Source organism: Cinclus cinclus, chromosome 4 (genome assembly GCF_963662255.1).
Source record: "Cinclus cinclus chromosome 4, bCinCin1.1, whole genome shotgun sequence".
Classification (NCBI taxonomy): domain Eukaryota; kingdom Metazoa; phylum Chordata; class Aves; order Passeriformes; family Cinclidae; genus Cinclus; species Cinclus cinclus.
Genome location: NC_085049.1, coordinates 16,223,610 through 16,248,285, shown reverse-complemented (window position 1 = coordinate 16,248,285; position 24,676 = coordinate 16,223,610). Strand labels below are relative to the sequence as shown.

At 37.8% G+C, this 24,676-nt stretch overlaps 1 protein-coding gene across 4 annotated transcripts in view; it reads right to left on the bottom strand.

Moving 5' to 3' along the window:
• Positions 1-969: 969 nt before the first annotated feature.
• The window catches only part of USP6NL (USP6 N-terminal like), a 111,094-nt gene continuing 87,387 nt past the window's right edge, over positions 970-24,676 (bottom strand). For all 4 annotated transcript variants that reach the window (XM_062491707.1, XM_062491708.1, XM_062491704.1 and 1 more), the window contains 7 exons: positions 23,930-23,978; positions 22,216-22,336; positions 19,135-19,229; positions 17,529-17,594; positions 17,343-17,442; positions 15,054-15,206; positions 970-4,223 (listed from right to left, as the gene is read on the bottom strand). In XM_062491707.1, the coding sequence (XP_062347691.1) occupies positions 2,785-4,223; positions 15,054-15,206; positions 17,343-17,442; positions 17,529-17,594; positions 19,135-19,229; positions 22,216-22,336; positions 23,930-23,978 (2,023 nt within the window). In that variant the 3' untranslated portion in view covers positions 970-2,784. The remainder of the gene's footprint in view (positions 4,224-15,053; positions 15,207-17,342; positions 17,443-17,528; positions 17,595-19,134; positions 19,230-22,215; positions 22,337-23,929; positions 23,979-24,676) is intronic.

Here is a 24,676-nt window from a genome sequence, read left to right as displayed (position 1 = left end):
ACACTGAGATGAGCCCCTCCACCAGCAAGGCACTGGCATAGCTATGTCTCACCCCACTCTACATCAAGTGGGCTTTGTTTCTGATGTGAATGACAGACTCAAATCTGGCTGTACCTTGAGTCTGGTTTGTCCAGTTAAATGAAAATAAAAATGTATTTTTCACTATAGTCAGATGACATAATGTTGGGTTGCTTTTTTTTTAAAAAAAAAACAACTCAGTAGCATCCTCCAAACATGTAAGACAGAAGTCACAGTAGTCAGACTACTACATCGCACTTTGATCAATGCAGCTTTGCAAATTCCTTATGCCAACAATTCTCTTTTAAACTGGTATTGGATGAGATTATTAGAACAAAACCAGAGAATTTGAATCACAGTTTATACTCCTAGCTTTTGCAAATGATAGGTTAAGGTTTGGCAGTATAATAAACTATAATCAATAATCTTGCTGCTTCTGCAATAATGCAAAAGCACTATATAGATTGTAACCATATTGCTTAGAGTAAAAATAAACATGTACAAATTAAATAGCATACATCATATATATATATACATATATATATGCATGATTCATTTATGAAAAGCAATTATTTGGGCTCAGAATAGCAAAAGTCCATTTTGGAGCTAATCAAATAATTAAGAAGAAAGACAAAACAACATAAGCTTAATTATTATTATTTTAACATGTTAAAAATACAGTCACATCAAAATAGGGTACACAGTTATAAAACTGTTGCAGATGAAATAAGAAAATAGTGTGTATATATTTTATATATAAAAATCTACAGTATTTACTAATGCTGATACATATTCTGGAGCCTCATGTTGTTTGCACAAATAAATTGTACAGCTTCGTTATGAATTACAGAACCATCATTAAACACAGAGATTATTACACTTAACCACAATATTATATACATACATTTCTAAGCTGCTGTAAGCAATCAGAACTAAATTAAGTCCAAGTCATATTTATCTTCACAATTTTAGTTTAGAATTTCAGTGTAGTGCTTGGCTACAGTTACTTTGCTGCAGTTTGCAATTTTCAAAATATAAAATTGCCCAGTTATTAAAAATTACATCAAACACATTATATACACACAAAAAAAATGTTTTCTTGAAACATACTAAGCAAATGTTACTTCCATTTGTAAAAATTTTTTTACTTCTGTACCTTAAAACTTACAGAGCAAATCTGCAGAAATAATAGGCACTAAAGCTCATTCTTTAAAGGAAAAAAAAAAAATAATGTCCATTTCTATGTTTTCAGTTAACAAACCTTAGAAAACAAAAGGGAACAGGACAACCTTCCAAACTGGTGTTGATACCAATGTTCAGTACTTCAGTATTAGAGAAATCTCTCTGTTCAGCACTCCAAGGACCTCTCCTGGCGAGACCCTCCTCTGCCTCAGCTCTCGGTGAGAGGTCAGCGCTCCCGCAGCTCACAGGACTCCATCCTACATGTGCCTCTTCACCTGCTTTTAATTCCACCCCCAATTCACAGTCAAAGAAAGGAAAACACGAAGGAGAAAAAGGCTGCAAACACTAATTAGAATTACTTAAATCAGCAGGAGTTTAAGGTTCCCGTTAACAACAGTCAGGGTCATTTTAGTGTGAAACACCGCGACAGCACAGCAGCACACACCCCATCACAGACAGGAACCTGCCAGCAATTTGGGGGGGGAAAAAGGGCAAAACACAACAGAATCCACTCCACAAAAGCTTAAGAGAAGGGACACTGCATACTCACACACCTCGGGGAATATCAATATTGGAGCAAAGCTCAAACTCCTGCATGCACTTCACAGAGATGTCAACAAGCTGTGCAATTCTCTGATACCTGTGAGATTTGGCCCTGCAACCAGTTTTAGTCTGACAGCACAGCATGGCAAAAAGTGAAGGGTGCAGCACCATTTCTGTATCTGGCATTAGTCTCAAGGTGCTCCAGTCTTTTGCATATAGAACAACATTCTAAAGGTAGATTTGGGTGAGAAGGTACAAATTCTCCCCTTTCAATGCACTTACAAAACCCCTAAACACTGCCCTGAATTTAAGCACCATTTCTTAGCCAGATTAGAGAGACATTTTTGGCTTTCTGCTTTTGCCTGCCTGCTCCTTCCTGCTGAGGAAAATGACAAACAGTAGTCAAAGGAGAGGAAATTAACTCTCACATATGATTAAATTAATGATCCCAAAGCATCTCTCCTGCCCAGAACAGATACTGGGATGCTGAGGCAGCTGTATAAAAATGACAGAAATTCCCATTCAAAATGAATGGCTTCCCAAATAAATTACAAAGAAAAATTAATATGAAAAAAAAGTACTTCACAAGCTTTGCCCGAAGTTAAATGCATTTAAACTCTTTAGCTCTTTTCCGTATGAGTTTGTGTACTGTAAGTGCACAGTCACACAGACACACATACACATCTGTACAGTGCATTAACAATGTCAGTCAAAATAAAACTTTTCAGTGTGTTACAGGTCTTAAGCAGGATTGTAACACAAGTTATTCAAATATGTAAGGAGCAATAACAGCATGAACCACATGGTGTGTATGAGCTTATTGCTATGTCTATGTGCATTAGATCACTTCCAGTAGCTTCCATGCAAGTCCAAGAACTCCACCAGCTTTCAGCCAGAGTCTGAAACATCTCTGAAATAGTGTCGTCACTTTTGAACTCACATGAACCATTCACATTTCAGAGAACTGAGGTGGACTACTACTGACGCAGTACTGTTCAGCTGGTTTTGGTTGCTGCCATTTTACTAAGCATAGCCAGATTCTCAGAGAAGCACAGATTCATGCATAGACAATCCATCAGTTCTGTTCCGATAGTGCTGGGCTTGAGCTGATGGGTTTGGATACTGGTACTGTGCGGAACCATTCTCTTCAAAGGTTGGGGAAGTCCTGTATCTCACTGGACTATCCACAGAAACAGCAGGAAGACTGCGGTCTTGTAAAGGTGTTGACTGAAAATGCTGGTATTTCTGGAAATTATCCAAGTGGCCTTTGTTAAGGTCTTGGCTCCAGGGTTGCCTGTAGGGTTCATGTCTGTAGACGTAGGCGGCATCCGGCCACTTTCTCTCCTCTGGTAAATAATCTACTGGAGGGATTATGAACTTGACACCTGGGGAGGGCCTTGAGTTGCTGGTGTAAGCATCAACAGGAGTGACTTCTGTCTGAGCAGGGGCTGGTGAAAGAGGATTTTGGCGACTGGCAGAATAGGAATTAATTTGCAGTTTATTTGGAGAATAATCTACTGACATGAAAGGAGCGTACGGTCTTCCAGAGGGGCTGGGTCGATTCCCATGGTAATGCAGAGGTGCAGAGCTTGCATTGCCTATACTGGAAACATGCTTTGGAACATTCCCATAGTAAGTAGGGGGATTACTATAACCTGGCAGTGGCTGTTTTACATTCAGTCCATCAGATGGACCATCAGACTGAAATGCATATTTTGGAGATCTGGGCTGTGAAGTGAAGGTGTAATTATTGGGTATTTTTAATGGAGGTGGTATCTTTTCCATTTGCTTTCTTGGGCTGTTAGAAAATGCTACATGCCTAGGACTTTCTGGGTGAGCTCTCTCAAGCATATCTTCAACAAGATTCTCATTCTCAGTTTCATCCTCTGAAACATTGTCATACTGAGATGCATTAGACCCTCGCTTACCTTCATCAGCATCCAAAACCCTTACTTTTTGCTTTACATTCAAAGGCTGCATTTCTCCAGGACCTGGTGGTGGGCCCAAAACAGAATGGTTTACTGGCCTCCCTTTCACCTCTGCAGTGAGTTTCATTGTCTTTTCCATTATTTTGGTATCAGACGGTTTATTCCACTTAGGTACAAATTCCCGTCTTGTATTGGAAGTGGCATTAGAATTTTGATTAGCAGCTGCATTATTGTATAGACTCGAGTTGTCTTGCTCTGTTGGCTGAGGCTTTTTTCTGGTATCTACCTCATTCTTAGGCAAACTGTTTTGTGTCCCTATTGGTCGAATCTTTTGCTGTTTTAGGGAAGGTTTCTTTTCCACAGAATTAATTATTTTTCGGTCATTTGCTGAACTTTCTGGTTCTTCTTCTGTGGATGGTCTTCTCTCTGTCCTTGCTGCTTGAGTACCAGTACTGTTCTGTCCATTAAGCACTGGACTGGAATTAAGCACAGAAGGCAGAGGTCCTAATGGAATCTGCCCCAATGGCTTCTTTGGAAATTCATCTTCTTTACCTAAAACAAGAACAGGAATAACATAAAATCACCTTTGTGCAGAAGCCTTCTTTGATCTGTTCATCATGCAAGCACAAATAGCTAGAAATTAACTGGGCCTCTCTCTGGGTCACCATTCTGCTGAACACCTCAAAGGTTCTTCTACACACTGACATTGAATACAGATTTTCTTTGGCTTCTCATCCCAACCAGTTATTTCTTCCTACAGCTGATGCAATCTCACCAAGCTCTTGCTCTATCATGACACTGCTGAAAAAAACCCCATTTTCCTAGATGACATGTTGGTTACAGTACCTACTCTGCATGGAACCCTCCTCACATTGTTACATTAAACAAACTACTTCATCTCTGCTTTAAAAATCTTTCCCAGTATCACTCTCCCAATCAATTGTTTTCCATTCATTCATCCTTTAATGTTCACCTCTAGCAAGCCACACCATCAGTTCTTTCCTCATATATATGAAGTTCCCAGATGACATCTTTGAACTCTCACTTCAGTTTTTGGGCAGAGCTCCTCATTAAAATCTACACAATTAAGACCTTGTTCCCCCTAAACCCTTTCCTGCCTAGAAATTTCATCCTCAGTATTAAAAACCTCCAGTAAAAGGCTCTGTACATGGAATCTTTTTTTTTTCAGTTCAGCTTTTCATCAATACAGAACAACTGAAGCAGCTGACACCAATACTGGCTACGTCATGGTTTCAATTGAGTGTTCCATGAAGGGGTTTTGCCGGGCACAAGGGCATCATTTACAGAACAAGGACATTAATGGAAAGTTCTCCCAGACTGGAGCTCAACATATTGCAACAGCCTGTTGTAAACATCAACTGTGTGGGGACACAGAGCAACCCACACTGGCATACAGAAACAATAAAGAAGTGTTTCATGGCTGGATGCTGCTCACAGAACAATTCGCATCAAATTTTCTACTGCAACCCTTCTTAGTAGTGAATGCCCTTCATAATCACAGCCAGTGTTTTATCATATCTACTTGCATACAACTTATTTAATTGTGTAATCCATTACTTTCCCATTACAAGAAAAAAAGGTCATGCATTTCTCATTAAATGTATTAATCTAAATTTAATTCATTTGACGTTCAGCATTTAAAAAAAAAATCACAGAAGTTTTGAAGTCAGCATTACCCAACAACTATTCACTGTGTACCTATTTATAAAGAGAAGCTTTGTTGTAAGGAGGATAAAAGAAATGGCTAGCCTTGCTTAAATGCTATTCAAAGTAAATGACACAAAATGGCTGTTGGTAAAAAAATTTGTTGAATCCATGCTTCCTCCTAAAGCAAGGACTGTAGAATCTCTTCCCATCAGAGATCAGAGAGTTAGCACCTCACTTTCTAGCTATTTGTAATTTAAATTCTTTTTCTTTGTCCATAAGGGTTCTCAGGAGTGAATACACACAAATGTGTCTCCCTGAGAAGTGCTGTAGTCATAAGTGAGCTATGTTCATTTATACAGGCATGAGCAGGAGCTCAATCTTTGATGAGTGGTTCATGATACAGATACACTGAGGAAAGCCAGCAGCCAAGTTCACTGTTATTTGTTATAACAGCATAACAAACTACCAACATGGATCAGTTGCTATATAAACAAAAAGAAAACTCAGAGTTTGAACCAGATAAGCCATTGCAGGAGGACAGCAGAGAAGAACACAATGGTGCTGTCACAATAAGATAACTAAATAAATGCACTTAATAGAAACAGCCTAGATTTTCCAAACAATTAAACTACTGCTTTCTTGATTTTTCTTGATAAGGTCCAAAGGTCATATGGAAAACCTACCCTTTGCTTCAGAAATAACTTCAGAAATAGAACAAACAGTAGGGCCAGGCCTCAGCACTAGGCTCCAGTGAGTGGCTCTTGGAATTACAAGTCTGACGTTTGGTCTCTTGCCATATGGGCCCCCACTATTCCCCAATAAAATTTGGAACAGAGATCGCAGACCTGCACCCCCAGCAAGGCAGTGTTCCACCACTGTAAGAACAGATGAGGTGACAGAGGAAGGAGTTGCACATATGCTGTAAAAGAGGTGATTTAACAGCTCTGCAATACACTGACTGCTGCACTCCAAAATTGTCCTTTGGTCTTTATGAACAAGAGTTCACTTTCTGAACTTGCTTCTGTTTGGCAAGATGTATTTGTATCACTTAATTCCATGTACATCCTCAAATACACAGTTAGGCAAAGCTGAAGATCTTGTCTCTTGAATAAAACTGAATTTTGCACAAAATACATATTCCTCATTCTTAAACCACAGATTGTAGTGCTTTCAGTCTTACTAATCTTGAATGGGAAAATACCATGAAGTCTCCATTAAGAAACAATACTTTGGTACGTACAAAATACATACCAAAAACCTGCCATCTAAATCATACTGAACTAATCTTTATGGGCTGCTAATCCATTTATAGTCTCCAGGAGATCCAAAGTAGTTTTGAAATAGCACAAGAAAATGGCTCTGCAACATTGCAAAATTATTTAACTTCTGTCTTTGTATGGAAGACATGTTTTAGAAAAAGTTTCTTCCACACTTGAAGTGAAAATATTCTAGTCACATATATAAAAACCTGAAGACCAGTTCCTCTGATAGCTGTAATGCTTCCTTCATTTGCCTAGGGTCATCAAAAGCATGAACTGATTTATTTTCTCCCAGCTTTTACTGTAAGAAATGCCTACAGAGCAAAAGGAGATCCTTTAAATATACTTGGTTGCACAATAAAAGTGGGGTTTGTGTGAGTTTTTGTTTTTTAATTTCACACACTTAAGGTTTTCTTATTACCATTAAGCTCTAATAAACCCAAGTGAGAATACTGCAGACATTTTTACTGAATTCTACTGAGGCTGTTTTGTGTCACCTTTCCTTCTCATTCAGGGTAAAGGAACACCCTACAACCAGGCATATGTGGGCTGCATGTTCTAGATGATGTATCCTGTAACATGAATCACAGCTGTAAAATGACCATCAGAGAAATCTTGCCATCTCCGTAGTGGAATTGTTAGAACTCAACATTAATTCATATCCTGAGTAACAAGGAAAGTGTTGCAAGACAATTCGGAAGAAAACCTCTGCATTTTAACAGCATGATACTGTGTTTATAGGCTGGTAACACCAGAGCTTAGTGCTGTCAGGGAAAACAAAACACAGAGCACAACCAGAACATGTGGAAGAAAGCTCAGTGGGGAAAAGAAGAAATACTGGTTGAATCTCAGCCACAGGACTGCCACAAAATTTGCTTTAACCTGACCTTGTACACCAAGAAGTGGCACTGGTTGCTCAGTCACCTACATCTGCTTGTGGAACTAAGCAAGGCCACATTGCTGGAGGTACCAGCTCAGGAATCAAGGCTACCTGAACAGGCCTTGTTCTGGTTCAAAGGTGCTCCGGCACTGATCACGTCCAACCATAAAAAGCACTGGGAGGAAAGGAATTGTGTAAGGATCTATGACATTGCAGCAAAAAGACTTCTTGCAAACCAATCACATTCTAAAGGAAATTTTTGGAAACTGCAAAATGGCTACTTAATTCTAATTGAAGTGTAGAGATGATACATAAATACCCTTACATACACACACAGACTTGCCACTTCCAGTGAAACAAGAACTTTAGAAAAACCAATACATAAAACCTCCTGAAGTTCCAAAAAAGTTCACAAATAAACAAGTAGAGGATAACCAAATTACCACTGTGCACATGACTACAATGGGACACTCTTCAAATGCACAGAGAGCATGCCAACTGTGCTTGGGACTCCTTTAAGCAGTCCACTATCAGCAATAACAGGAAGAAACCCATGATGCTGCATGCATTCAGAAAGCAAGAAAGAAAAAAGATAATAAAAGCAAAAAGCTGAGGAAATCATAATGCAAATGCAAACAAAAGCCAAGTCACAACAAACATCTCTACCTGAAGAGGTACACAAACAGCTCACCAGACAAGCATGCAAAAGCACCAATTCCTTCAAGCCCCATTTTTTTATCTAACATTTTTCCACTCCAGACCTGCCTAAAGCCTCACACACAGCTCTCCACCATCTCCTTTACTACGTCAACTGCACTCACTCTTCCAGCTCCTCAGATTTGAGCATGAAGAAATTTTATTCGGATGCTTTAAAGGAAATTCAGTTGAGTATCTGTTTGTGTTGCTGATCCAAGATCTGAGTTAATTCACTGTCTGGACATATCTGTCTGACTGAGGAATAGAGAAACAGCGGAATTCTACAAGAAGTACTTTTGGGACGAGTGCTTTTCTACACAGTCTGTGATGTTTACAGACAAGAATTGAAAGCATTTTGAAACGAGAAGTTAAGACAAAGCTGCCTAGTTCAGCTGTGACTGTTTTGACCTGTACAATCATAGAAATGTCCCTTTGTCCTCTGAAGAGATCTGGGCAATGAGATTTTTTCCCAAGCTGCCAGTATTCCTGTGAGATATGGATATCTCTACTTTCATCCTTCTCTCCTTCCTTCCTCCAAGAGAGTAGGTTTCCAGATAGTTTAGTTACTGGCTTTTCCCAAAAGCATGCACTATAATAGCTTGTATCAGAGTTTACAGAGCAGGAACTATAGATTTTCCATTTTTCCTTTAAAAGAAAGGTAGTGATTTAGTTGGCTTCTATGCAGTATAGCATAAAATAGGCAAACAACAAAGGAAATAGTGTGAAAAATGGGTGAGGAAGGAGAGCAATGGAAGTAGAGGGAGACAATTTAAGCAAAACAAGAACAACCAGGTGCTTGTTTGTTGTTGGCAAACATATTCCCTGACATGAAAAGGAGCAAAGCAAATATGAGCAGATCTGACTGTTCCCCAAAAAAGAAATACAAGCCATATTAAAGAAGGTTTGCCTCTTGACTTCCTCCTGCTCAAACAAGCCTTGACCACCACCCAGTGGAAGTCGATCTCCACTACAAGACTTTTACAGATAATTGCTTCAGGAGGCACTAACAGCCTCGTGCATCGAGTAGCAGACATATAATTGGAGTAAAGTGCTTTAAGTGCTCTCTCCCGTGAATAACAGTCTAGTCCTTAATTTCAGCACCAGAATACATGCACTTTGACTGTTCTAACACAATTTTCAAGGATGGTAATGGTCATAAAAACAACTCTTAAAATGACATCTTGAAATTTTGTGTTTATTTTCGATCAGTGACATCCAATCTTCTTCAGTTTACAAGTCTAAGAGAATTTTAAAGAAATTTAAGTGCCTGCACTAGAAGCTCAAGCTGCTGTCTGATAGTCAACCTCTGCTCCTCCTTCCTTTATATGCCATCATCAGCAAAGGAATTACTAAATGAAATACTGCTGGACAACTTGAAGAGAGAACTGAAAGCACTGTTTGCCTCTCTTGCAGCTGTGTCACCTTTATAGTAAACATCTGCATTCAGACAGACAACAGAAATCTTAACAGATTTGGTTATTAGCCAGAAGATACAGGTGAGCAGCTGCATGTCTGCAAGGTGCCCCTGCAGAAATCTCTGAAATAAACCACTGCTTTACATTCCTAATTCCACATTTCCTCCAGAAAATATACTTCCTTGAAATTCAGTTTTAAACAGCAATACAAACAGTGACCAACACAACTATCTGGATCATGTGTTTAAAGATCATGCAAGTTTTAAACAGTATAGATTTTTAGATTATGCAAAGCCAAAGTCTAAAACTGCTAAGAGAATATACTAACTGTATTAGTATAACTCCACATATTATTTTAGTTCATACTATTGCCAAGTAGTTGCATCACACAAGAAACAAGGCAGAAAAAATAGTTTAGTTGATTAAAGTATGACGCGCATTGTCTGAAATAGCTACTTGTGTATTCTTGAAGTGCAAGAGAAAAATCCAAAATTCCTCTGAAACAAAACACAACCAAAGAAAGACACCATCAGAAACAGGATAGTCAAGCTGATTTATGTATTTCTATTATTTTGGCTGTCAAAAGGCTCATTAAGAGGAGAAAACAGCCATTATTTAATAGATTACAGAGGTAGTGTACATTTTTACACTATCACTGATGACTATGTATAATAGATCATCAAATAAAAGATACTACTAATAAATTTAATAACATATAACTTCAAAGATAAATATCAGATAAACATTTTAAAATTTATGGCAAATGCGAGATTCAAACTTTGCTAGTTTTCCCTGAACACAGAAAATATTGGGAAAACTAGAACTGGTGTTAAACACAGTGACACAGATTCCAAATTTGCCAATACCGCTTTGAAATTAAGGTACAAGACCGTTTTCTTTGATTTAAGGCCTTCAGCTACTGCAAGGTCTATTAAACTTTCAGTCATAAAAACCCAACCCAGGCACCCCTTGCCCACCCTTTTCAGGACCCTTATATTAAAACACAGGTGAGAAACTGTCTCAAGAACAGACAAGAGGGGCTTCATGCCTTGAAGGTGGGCCTGGCTTTCTTGTTCACAAAACACCAGATTAATAAACTATTTTCAGCAACGTATTTTTAATATGGAACTTTCACTGGTAAGCACTTCTGTTTATTAAAGTCAGACACTATAAATATCTATCCATATATAAATACTGTTTATTAAGCATTGCATTATTCATGTAGTCCTACAGGAAAAAAATACAGCAAAGCTAGAATTTCTATCCACATCTTGTGTGCATTTATAGAATTTAGTTGCTGTTTTAAAAAAGAGACAAGGAAAGAACTGGCATCTAGGAATTTTGGAAGTCAACGGTGTATACCAAGAAAATTCTACTCATTCTCTCAACATCACCCTTGAATTAAGGAAGAGATTGTTGAATTTACACTGGATCTGGCTCCAGGTGACTATAAAGTCACATAGATTTAGGTGAAAGTGCTCTTCAAGAGTCAGCCATGATGTGGACATCCTTCATCACATTTCAGGCAATCCAAAGAATACCAAATGCCTTTTCTTCTTTTTGAGTCTGTGTCAGAGAGGTACATTCAAGGGCAGTTTCTGTGTACAGCTGTCACAGCCTCCCTTCTCCAAGGTCTCAAAAACCACAGCTCCCAGTAAGAGGTGTGCCTATCACACAGGCCCCTGTCTCTAGAGCCATGGGAATAGAGGGATGCCCACCCTGGCTTGCAGGAACAGCACTGGAGTTTCAAACCACCCTCTGGATGTTGTAGTTGCTAAGTATGGACTACCCTACACTGGTCAGCACTTGACTAGAAATCAGCACAGAAAGGGAGAAAAATCCATGGCCTTCTTTATGCAAAACAGCCCTGGTATTGGTAAAAACGGTGCCAGTGACTGGCATCCAAAATTAGCAAGATCCCCTTAACACCCATGTCTTCTGGCTGGACATTTTAAGGGCTTTCAGAGTGTGAAAATGTTAAACAAGTCCCTTCCTTCTCTGCTCTGAAGGGAACGAGTTGCTCCTTAATTCAGTGAGAGAAGCCATGGAGGAAGTGAGCCAGAGAAAGCTACATCAGACATAAATAGACATCCACTTTAAAGTAACACAAAAGTTATTACCTCTTTTAATATCCTACTGCAGCTTACCCTACTAGGGCAGAAAAATCTATACAGCCTAACAAAGGATGCCAGATGGAAAATTCCACTGAGCTTAATTAGCTCACTGCTATTCCTGGATGACTGATACTGATGCAACTGCAAGATGAAGATTTTTTTTTTCTTTTTTCCTAGCACGCAGTTTTACTTTAATTCTTTAAGGTGTAATTTTTCTCAGTGTAAAAAATAAAAAAGTACAAGATAGGAAGAAGTGCTTTGATTTCAGCTGAGAAAACTAAAATAAACATTATTTTCTCAGGCTACAGTGAAAACTTAAATGAGCAGGCTGGTATTTTTTGTGGCTGTATCACATGTAGTAGTTTCATATGTTTTAGATGAAATTAGAAGATAGACTGAAATTCAAGGCAGTAAAGAGAGTAGAGCCAGACAGACATTTGCATGGGGGTTGCAAGGCCAGGTTTTGACAGCCTGTGGGAGGGACCCCACTCTGGAGAGCAAGGGAAGGGTATGAAGAGTCCTCATCTCAGGAGAAAGAAGCAGCAGAAGCAACGTATAATGAACTGAGCACAACCCTATTTCCCTGACTCCTGTGCTGCTGGGAAGGAGGAGGTAGAAAAAAAATGGAAGTGAAGTTGAACCTGCGAAGAAGGTTAAGAGTGAGGGAAGGTTTTTATAAAGGTTTTACTTCTTACTATCCTACTCTGATTTAATTGATAATAAATTCAGCTAATTTCCTCAAGTCAAGTCTGTTCTGGCCATGATGGCAATTGTGATGTGATCTCTCCCTGTCCTTATCCAGAAATCTTGTTTTGTTTTCTCTCCTCTGCCCAGCTGAGGAGGGCACCTGGTACCCCATCACGATTAACCTGCCACAACACATGAGCAAAGCTGAATGTCTAGAGAGTGTTCAGAACCTGAAAAAGAATACTGCTTGAAGACAGTGATTAATCAAACCAAAATTAGAAGAGTGAAGAAAATCTTAAAAAAATAAAACCAAAGGCTTCTGAAATTCATACAAAGAACAAATGAGGCAGCCTCACTCAGCTAGAGATAGGAGCAGACAAATCAGCTAGATTCCCAAGGATTAGGATGAAAGCATTTTATTTTTAGTCTGTGAAAGGTTAAATAATGTTCCTTTCTACCCCTAGCGAAAACATACCACACAGAAAGGCCTGCCCAGGCTAATCTGAAATCAAAAAGGGAAAAGCTCAATTCCAGCACCAAAATACACTTCACTTTGCGTTTGCTCTTCCCATTTTAAAATTAAACCTTCTCATTCATGTTCAGGGGCAAAAACCCAACACACACAAGACATTTTGTTACTGACTTTTCTTTAGCTACCAAAATTAAGAACCAATGTGGCCCAAAACACTTAGCATGCTGTCAGCTCACTGTATCAGAAGTTACCTAAGTGTGCACTGAGTGAAACCAAAAGCTACATCCCACTGCCAGAGTGCCTCAGGAAGAAGACACCATTACCATTCCTTGCTGTTGGTATCCATAAGAAGACTCAGTGACACTCACATTTTCTGTCACAAGGGGGGGTGACTCTTATGTCACCTAAATCCTCCTTGAATTTTCTATGAAAATCCAGAGTATTCTCAAATAAACTTTCACTTGAAGGCATTTTATGTTCTACCAAAACAAAGGCTGTAAAACAACTAAGTTAGGAACAGACTTTCTGTCTTCTGCATCAAGAAAATTTCCCGTAAACTCCATATTTTCCACAGAAAAATCTCAATATTACTTACATGCATGGGATTTTCTAGGCTGGAAGATATACTACCTCTACCAAGTAGCTAACTACAAAAATGTTTCCCAATTCTTCCCCTACCACAGTTTCAAGTGGAACTTTTCACTGATGAAATTTACTTTACCACACCCATTAAAAGAAAATCTATGTGTGTACAAACAAATGAAGTTGTTGGGATAATCCCCTCATGGTTCAAACACAACCACGGAAAACTCTGTATTTAGGATTGAGCAGACAGGACTCCTAGGATCTATCTCCTTGTACCATGGTGGTGTGCAACTGATGCTAAAAGACACAGCTGTTCGTATTTGCCCCCAGTGCACAAGAAGCCTGAGACAGCACCTGGCTGAAGTGTAGGGTCTAAGAGCAACTTCTTCTGACGAGAAAGTCAAGACAAACTAGCTTGGAGAAAAAGGATGGAGAGATGGTAGAATGGGAATGCTGTGCTGAGAAAAGGAAGCAACAGATGAAAAGGCAATGGCAGAAAGTAGACTGAGACCTGCTGTGGGTGGAAGAAATTCTGCTAGACAGATTGTGCAGAATTTACAGAAACAGGGCAAAACACATGAATAGGGAATAAGAGAAATGGGAACTCTGAGAAGAACCAAAATAAGAAACAAATACACAGAAAGTGTTTGTACTCCATAGGACCAGATCTGAAGAACCAGGTAAAACAGGTATTTACTTGTGATGAGGACTTCTGACACAGCCCAATACTGTATGCAATAAATAATGTGAACCGAAACAGAAAAATTAGGTTCATTAATGAAGGAACAACTTATCACAACAATGCTACACACGGGCAACCTTTATTCTGACGGTTCTTAACTTCTGAAAGCTAACCATAGCAACTTAATAAAGTTACTTCAAGGTAAATTCTGCCATGGTTGTAATTTTTTTAAAAACATTTCTCACATACTTTTTTACAATTAGCAAAGATAAAGTAAAAGGACTAAGTAATCACAAGAAAAACTCTAACTAAAGACTATGGAGATAGGGATAGAAAAGAGAATAGAATCTTAAGAAGAGATCCTACACATTTTGTAAGTAAGGCCACATGAAACCATCTCTTACCTGCAACCAAAAAAGCACAAAGGCTAAAAAGAAATAACAAAAACTATTCCATTAAATACCCAGCAAGTCTATCACTTGTGTAAAATTAAAAATCTGGATTTGACAAACAGAAGGAGCTATTTGACCTGAAGTTTGGTCCACATCTAATCAATCTACAAAGCAGTCTGGATTCTCAGACAATATAGTGTTTCAGACACTTTGAAACCTTGATATTTGATCCTCTATCTGAAAGGTTTTATAAATTCAAGTTATGAAAATTACCAGAACGTGGTATTTTTTACAGAGCTTTACCATTACCTTAAAAACAGTGACTATAACACCAAAAGAAGAGGAAATTCATTAAAGGAAAAGTGGTGATTTTGCACTGTAAAATATTTTTGGGTAAAAACTCCCCAAATCTATGCAGTGATGAAGAGGAAAATATTTGCACAGATTTCAAAAGCATTAATTAACATTTTAAAAATTAGACACATGTGAATAACTCCAAATATCTAATTCTGCATATGTGCAAGTTTCTTACCAGCTACTGGTAAATCCAGCTTTGCTCGTTTCAATTCTGATATAGAATTTTGGAGCTGCTCTATTACAAAGTCATCTTCATAGAAGAAATCCTTCGCTAAAGACTCCTGCAGAAATTCTACAAGCTCTTCCATTTGTAATTTCATCAGATGTTCTATATAAGGAGAAAATATTACATTATACATTAAGATACCTTGATAATGAACACTCAAAAAGGTACTTCAGTCATGAGTCGTGCTTTTGTTTTCAAAGTACAATGAAAAACACTTGTTAATTAGGCAGGTAACAGATTTCTAAAACCAGAGGTCTAAAAATAAAATAAAAATTCACTTGCAAGACACCATAGAAATCCTTTCTACACATTATTCTTTACTTAGGACAGTGTTGTTTAAAAAGAGGCATCTTCAGAAAACTGACTACAAGTCACCCTCCTTCAGCCTTCTCATGTCCAACAGCTTCAGGTCCTTACTTGTCAGCCTGCATCCTCAACTTACAACCACTGCTGTGGTTGTACAACACACATCATCTCTCTTATTAGAGGCTCTGAAAATCAGAAAAACATTTTAAAAATTGCTATTTACAGTACCCTCATTCACAACTGAATCAACTCCCAGTGAAATGATGATGGCAGTTCACACTTCAGAACTGCTGCTTCAGGCTCCCTGAAAATTCAGGTCGTATTTTGAAAGTCATTTTATAGTTATCAGATTATTCTTCTTTCCCTTTCTACACAGCAGTAAGGCCAAGAGGATTGCAAGGCTGTAACTGCATACCAATGTCTCTTTTTTCCATCATTTGCACGTCATCCAAAGTTTTAGATGTATAATTTCAATATGGAAACCATAAAAAATGTTTCGGTGTTGTAATAAAAATGCTACTGGCATGTATTCCACAATGACACTGACTGAATAGCTATACCATCCATGTTTTTGAGGGTAGACAAGAAATTGGAAAACAAATCCGAATCTGTCTTCTGCCAGCCCTCTCATCTCCTCTGTTGCCCTAAGGTTCTCTCAGTGTTTGATCATGGAGGAAGTTGCTGTGTACTTGCTAAGCAAGCAAATCCACATTGAGAATTTTTCCTCAGGTCTTCCCATTAAAAGAGTGGTAAATAAAAAAAAAAATGGTAGATATCTATTTGCAAATAAAGAAAAGAAACCGAAATGTTAAGCCTAATGATTTGCCTCTACATGTTTAGCTTTCTCAAGTGCAATACTGTACAAAGTAACCTGTTCCATTTTTTAAAGTTGTTTATGAACAAACTAATGAAAACATCCCATTGACACAGTGAGGTAGCATCACCACAGTTCAAGAAGGATAAACTAGCAAGGAAATTATAACATTGATTCTATGGGCCCCACACAGACCTCTCCATTTACAGAGAGTCAAATGATTTGACTCAGAAACCAAAGTCCCACAGGAGGAGTGTCTTAGAGTCAAGCTACAAGGTGTCATCCTTAGAAATGCTCAAATCTATTTAGTAGCCAACATCCACCCTCAAAAGCTTTTTGGGTCCTTGGAACTCAGGATACCACGTCACTTTGGGGAACCAGGCATAGATGCTTTAGACAGTTCTGCTCAAAACCTCAAATTTTACATTACCCAAAGTTAAGAGATTAAAGGGATCACACAGGCAGGCTAGAGAAAATCTTGATTTTAACTACATTCTTGACAAACAGTGGTATAAAGTGACACAGACTGGTGATTCCTTATTGCTGAGATATTTGCTGGTAGATTTTCAGCATTTAATGGCACAGTCTTGATTCTTTGTGTGCTTTTTTCATTAATTTAAATCAAGTAGGGACTAAGAAGCCACTTCCAGGCCATTAAACTATCACACTTTTCCCCATTGTTTAGTCAGCAATAACACTGACTTCAGGTCCAAATAACTTTCTTACTCTAATAAATACTTCTGTTTGACAATCACACTGCATTGGGCCCAGCTGGGATGGAGTTAATTTTCCCCACAGTTGCTCTCGTAGTGCTGTGCAGTGCACTGGTCTATAGAAAGTTCCATCTTGTTTTGTCCTTTCCCCAGTCCTGCTGAGGAGGGGAGCGATAGAGCATCTTGGTAGGCACCAGGATCCAGCCAAGATCAACCCACAACATGCACACATTAATAAGGCAAATATTTTTAACTTTTTGAGCATAAGGAATGAAAAATATCTGTCAGAAGCAGCCTAAGGCACATGACAAACTAAAATTTTCACACGTAAATGTCAAAATACACAAAATGAGAACAAAACTTGCTGAACCTCTGTTTAGGTTTCAAATGTTTGAGATTTCTTACTTCTGTGCAGTTTCAGAATTGTGTAAGACATTGCAGTGAGAATCCGCTCTCCTTCAAGTATGTAGATATCCCATATCCTGAGGCTTAATGTAAAGGGAGTCTGCAATGACAGAATCACCAATGCTGTGAAAACAGTCTGCCCCAAGTCAAAATTAAAAACAGCAACAGAAAGAAAAACATACTCACACGATCAAGAAAACACTGGAAAAACCACTTGGTTGTGTAAAAGCTGGTGGGCATATCCTGGGAGTCCTGAAAACAACATAGAAGTTGAAAAATACTTCCAAAAATCCAAGTAATGCCTTGCACTCAGCATGAAAAAAACAATTTCCCCTTGAGGCAAATATACTCTATAGTCACCATTAATAATTAAGTTAACTACATAAGATGGTGTTACTTCAACAGATGGAATTTCTGGTTTTTATAACTCTTCATCAATTTCACCACCTGAAGAACATGCACTTGGAGGTGCTGAAGTATTAATACATCCTAGACTTCTATCATGTTCTTGGGACAGAGGTAGCAGAGGATAAAATCCTCTCTCAAGAAAATAAATCAGTATTCTGGAGCAACCCAAGTTCAGGCACTAGATCCATTAAGTCTTTCATTTCTCTGTAGCAAGGCTGACAATTCATTCCCAAGGCTGAAAGGACTTTCTTACAAAAATACATATCCACCAGAAATGATTGTAAATCAACCAATTTCTTTGATCACTGGGCCTCAATCAGGATGTAGGCTGATAAGTTTTATTTCTTGATTAAGGGGCCTAATTTCCCCTACAGCACAGACAATCCATGATGGATTGACACCCAGTCAAAGATTGTTGAAATTTCTTTGCAGCTTCATGGAGCTCTTCAAAGTCCTTTCCACAGTAAGAAGAAAAGCCAAAGTAAAAGCTGAAAAGTTAAGAAAACCTGATTTTTAACTGTGGGATAACATCATATTCTATGCTTGCCAGATTCAGCTTTTCCAAAAATTAGGGACCAAATTCCAGAACTTAGTTATATAAACACGGAATAAACAATGGGTCAAATCCCTTTGGTTTATGTGCAGGCTTTACTTTTCTCTTTCAGGAGTTAACATTGACTCATTTTAGTGACACGCTCACAGGAAGAGATGAGGAAAAAGACCTCTTACACCATCTTTTTAGTACTGGTGATGGAATCTGGCAGTACCAGAATGTACTGTAAAAGGAAATTCTTGATGCGTACTGGAAGAGCATTTTTCTCCCATTAGAAAATTCATTTACATCTTAGAAAAAATAAAGCCAATATTAAAAAGGGCATATTATTTTCTATTTAAAAGCATTAGAAGAGATAAAACTCTGCATGTAGCTTCATGAAAATAGAAGTACTTTTAAAGGACCATTAACCTCTCTTATAAAGGTTCTTTTTTAAACAGAGATTAAAACTGATTGGTCCTAAAGTCGCCTCTGTCCAGAGATGAACCACAGAGCTAAGCATACAAAAAAGCCCTGATAAAATGTTCTAGCATCAGTTTGCTTACAGAATCTCACACAAGGCCAAATAGAAGAACCACACATCATCCTTAACTCAGAGGTCCCAAGTGAGCCAGACACCCAAACTAATCAGTCTTAGGATCCGATTTTAACATAACTTTGTAAAGATGCACCCTAACTTTGTCTATAATGAAAACAACAGCACTTCTGCCTCTTATAACTTTGCATTTTTTCCTGAGGTTTCAATATTCTCGATCTAGTGGGTTCACCTGAACTGAAACAAGGTAGAAAGCTGTAAATTAGCATTGCTTGTATAGTGAAATAAATACTTACCAAATGCTGCTTAAGTTTGGACAAAAATTTCTTCAGTATTTTGTCATGATGTTCCTGAAACCTCAACAGTTTTGGAAAACCAGGTATAAAAAAACCTAAGAAAAGATGATGACCATTTAACAGGTGTTTGTACCATAAAATGACATTTAAAAAAGCCATTAAGGCTCCAAGAACATTATCTTTCTATAAGATCAGTAGATCTGAACAGATATTCATAACAATATTTTGATGTCTCTATGCAGATATGCACATACTCCTCCCTAAATAGCTACAATCAATACATTCCCTTAGTGACAATTATTAGAACAGAATGACAAACGACAGCAGATCCATCAGTCCTACATTAGTCAAACCAATATAAGATCATGTGGAAACCACATTTATAGTTATTCTTTATAAGGAAACCAAAACAAAGAATCACAACCCTCACCCACTAAAATTGCAATTATAGCCCAGAACATTCATAATAGAAGGGCAAACAGCATAGGTATCTACTAGAACTGTCTGCATTGAAGAAAAGACTGTAAAAAGGACAAGAGGGATATTCTAGCAAGAAAAATATTATTATATCCTGTAAGTAAAGACTGTGAGCTCACACAATAGAAACAAAGGGCATAAAAATCCTCACCTAATTGTCTTAGTGATTACACATGGAAAAGGAAAACTCTAAGAAAACCCAAAATTACTAAAGTCCCAAACCAAATAGCAAAGTCTTTCTAGTTACCAGTTGTGCAATTCAGTGCACAGTCACTAAGACACAGGATTTACTACCTCAGATTCACACAGGTTTAGTATTTCATAGATACAAATTCAAATTCCACAATATTTAAATATCAGGTTGCATATTAGGAAATTTCAATAGCACAGGTAAGGCATTTGGGTTTTTTCTTACTGTAAACAGTGACTACATCAGAGCTAATTAGCCATCAACAATAACAATAAAGGTACTTGTTCCATGGAAGGTTGCTCTTTCACATTTACATACACCAACTCATTATCTTGAATTTTTAAGACTACAGAAAGATCAATGGAAAGGGCTTCCAAAAAAGCAGATGATTTTCAGGGTCAGATGTCTGTATTTTACTATTTAGAGACTTCACATCATCCATACAATATGAAATACCAGAGAGGCCAAATTCATCTCTTGATTTCAAGTAGTTTTATACTAGAAATTAGTCTGGCTAATGGACTGCACCCAAAAAGTATTCCAGGTAAAAGTAAAAAAACACATGAAAAGCCTTATCTGTGGGGAGGAGTTTTTTAACATCCTAATCTTGCCAATATGATTCTAATTGAATCTTCTACCAGCCCACCCCTATGATTTCCATAGGGAGATGCCCATTTCAGAGAACTATCTGATGTCAGTGGCATTAAGTGCAAGTATAACATTTTTTCTTCATGGATATTGGCAACTTGGAATTGAAATTACTTAAGCTTTAAAGAGTTGACAAACCGTGCTTTAAGCTACTGTGCCCAAAGAAGAACATAGAAAATGCAAACTGTAATATGTCATCAGTTAAGTCAGTTTTGAAGTTTCCTTTCCAAAATCTACAGTGACATTTACAGATGCACAGTGATATTTAAAACAGATGCATTCAAGGAATCACAGGAAATCCAGATTGGATGGGACTTCTGGAGATTATCTGCTCCAACCTGCTGAAAGCAGAACCTTAGACTAGCTGGCAACTTTTAATAAATGATAAATTTGGAACATATGAGTTATAATTAAAGTTTTATCAACATATCTATAAATGCAAACTTGCCCAACAGGCACTGCCAAGGCAGTTTCAGTGTGTAAAATAAAGTTGTGGCACAGCAGTTCATATGCCCTGTGGAGAAGCTCATCAAGCCTTGGGCTACTCAAAGCTCCCTCCTTTCCTCTCACATCATTTGACAGGTGTGTGACAGGAATAAAGAAGGGAAGGAGGGAGGTCTGCAACACGTCAAGCAATGCATCTTGTGTTTATCCTCTTGTTTATCATGCACATGATTTGGTAAATAAGGACCTGGTTTTGAATTACTTCCCCCAAAACATCTAGAATTTTCTGTGAGCTTTGAGGAGCTCAGTATTCTACAGGGTTGCAGTTGCACAGGTTTGGATTATTATGAAATCTACAGATTTTTTGGTAAGATGCTTTTAGTCTGTGTTATCACTGTGTAAAGCTCCACAAAAATCTTCTGACATTTGATGAATTCAAAATTTCATTTATGACCTTGACATCAGATCACCCTTTTTTCCCTCCCCCTGGGTCGACAACTTTGCAGAACTGTAAACAGCAAAATAACGAACTACCCCTTTGTTTTGGGGATGGAGAACATGTAAGAATAATGAAAAGCCTGGGAAAGAAGAATGAGAAAGATTCATGTCACAGAATGAGAAATTCTTCAGCAGGGAAAAGCACCTAGAGCTTGTTGGAAATTTGCTAAAAAGCCCAAGTTCTGGATGACATTCACTTTTGCAGGCTTCCAAGAACTACAGCTTTTTTGAATCACCAGAACTGTACATCACAAAGGTTTTGGAATTCCTGGAGTTGTTCCATACCAATAGCCATGGAATATGCATAGATCATACTAAATCTGGCATGGAGAGAGAAATACCAATAATGTAAGAGCAACAATACCATGAGAGCAGGAAATTCTATGTGACACAGAGATAAAACTGAGAAGCCTGAAGTTAATGCCTAGACACAAGTCCATTTTTTACTGTAGATTCCTGTCCTGCCAAATGATAGCACAGCTGCAATATTATTTAACACATCCTGTATTAGGTTTCCACTATTATTTTATTACTATACAGATGTCTACATAACCAGTTTTCAATTGGTTACATTCCCTGAGAGAATAAGAGAAGAGGAAACCATCTGATTTTCATTAAGAGCTATTTGAAAGATATCACATATAAAAACCGTTACTCTCTCTTATGGATGAGAGCTCCAGTAACATCCAATACCTCCCCCAAATATAAAGCTCCCATTATGTTTTATTTTTGACCAATCAGAACAGAATAGTTTCATTTTCAAATAATTTACAGTTTAGATTGGACAGGTTGAAACCTAGTTACACTGACATGAAACTCCATACCGTGCATAGCATGCTTTGGACCAGAGAGAAGTTTCACCAAGGCCCAGAAGGCATCTTCCTCATTCATGAACATCAGGAGCAAAGCTGTGATCTGGCTCATACCCTGGCAGTATCCAACTTCCTGAAAATCATACAGTGGAAATATTAAAATGCTGGAAACAAAAGCCCCATGAGCTTTTAGCTTTTCCTTGAGTTAGTGGAGGAAAGATGATGCCTGTCCTGATGGCAGAGCTTCCCACCAAACACACTTCATATTTAAGAATTAAAAATATTGATAGATAGAAGGGATGGTGCACAACCCTCCAACTGAAAAGTAACCTGAAAGTATTGATTGCTCATTAGAACTCACTACTGATGAACTAAATCCTTGGTCAGTACCAATATTTTCAAGTTACTGTATGATCTTTTTGTCCAATGGATGCATTTCTCATTTAGTTGTAATTTGGGGGGGTTTTATGGAGGGTGAGAGTATCTGTTTTTGTTCTGGTTTACAGTCAGGGTACCATCTGATAAACACAGGATTTTTCAAGAGTGACCTGTAACTATAAACTTGCTCAAGTTTAGCGGCCCGATAGCAAGCAACTGTAATAAACCCAAAGAAAAAATTTATTGTTCCAAAACTGAACTTGAGTACTTCCTCTGCTATTAATTTTGAATTTTATTGCAGGAACCAGCTGTAACTATCACTGAGCTGCAAAGATAACCCCATCAATAAAGTATCTGTGAGAACAATTAATTGTTGAGTAAGTTCTTTCAGATTTACAATTTCTACGCATAACTTTGTTCTAGAGATAAAATCAAAGCGTAAGAACTGCTACACATTAAGAAGAAAAATACAACAGAAGAGCAAAATAAAAACTTCACTATAATACTCTCATCATTACATGTCAATGATTTATTTTAAACATAAATATTTATGCAACTTGAAAATACCAGTCCAAAGTTTTATAGGCGGTATAAAAGGTCAGACAGAAAGGTTACATTTCCTAGAACTTTTAAAATATCCAAACAAACCAATATATAGACTTCTAGGGAGTTGCTGATGGATACAGAATGGAAGATGTACAGAAATGCTCAAAATGGGCCCAAGGAATGAAGGGACAGTTGCATTAAAACCACAGTTAAATGTGGACATGAAGACATTTCTTTTTCTTCTATTTTTATCATACAGCCAAAAGACATTACAAAATACATAAGCTTCTAACCCTTATACCGAGTCTGGAAACCCCACTGTAATAAATCCCCATTCAGGAGTGCAGCCAAGACCAAGGGTCGATGTAAAGAAGATGCAAGCTTTTAAACTAATTTCAAATTTTTAGAACGTTTCAGGTAATGAAATACCCCTGTGGACTTCAACATGTATCTTTTGGCAGTATTTTCCTCATCACTGAAATGAAAGAGAGGCAGAAAATATAATGGATGGAAATATCAGTGACATAACACTCCAGCACAGCACAAATTAATTATTCTTATTAGTCACAATCCTTGGCTTCAGCCCAAATTGTAAGCATAGTTCAGTCTGTCCAATAAAACTCACAATTCGGATGCTTTATTTTAACTTCAGCTCAAAATATGTGAACAAATAATTTATTTCTATGTACTTCCAAAGGTCTCTGAAATGTCTGTTGGCTTTTTTAGGGAGAAGGAGATGCAAGTTATTACCTTACAGTATAATCAGAGACACCAGATATAAGTGTGAAGGAACACAGCTTACCGTATTATATATGGAATATGCAGCTAAAACATGGAACAAAGATTGTTGCCTGGAGAAAGAAGAGCAGAAAGTGAGAAACTAGTATGGTCTTTTCCAAAAACAGAAAAACACAGAAGTAGTGAATTGGGTTTTGGAAATGTTTTCCCAATATAACTTGCCTAGCAGTAAAAACAGGATAAACCACACTTCACAATGTAAAGTGCTTCTGATTTCAAGCCTATTTCACAATTAGCACCTTTATGATGTTTTGAATGTTGAAATGTTGCAAAAAGTATCAATGTACTTTAGAAGAGAGTGGTGGCACATCATCATTTTTGCAGACAGGTAAAGCGAAACATTAACTGGGTGACATTTCAAACAATTTAAACACCCCAAACCTGATTTCTTTGCCTGCAGAACAGTAACAGTTGTTACTGATTCCAAACAGAGATGTACAAGTGAAGATGTGAAATACACAAAGCAGCCACAAAGGTGTCTTAATCTTAGCACCAAAATTAAAGTCTGCTCTAGTGACTGCTACTGTCTAACTGAAGAAAAACATTATTAACTGTGGCTCAGCATCCTGTGCTCAGCCCTCTGCTGATCTCTGGGTATTTCAGAGCTACAATTACAAAGAGCTTTGTAGAGGTCCCTTGCTTTCTGTAAAACAGTCTCACTTGTGAAGGTAGCCAGACAAAAAGACCCAAAAACACCAAACCAGCACAACTCTGCGCTTTCCAAGTTGTATATGAAAGTAACAATGGAGAG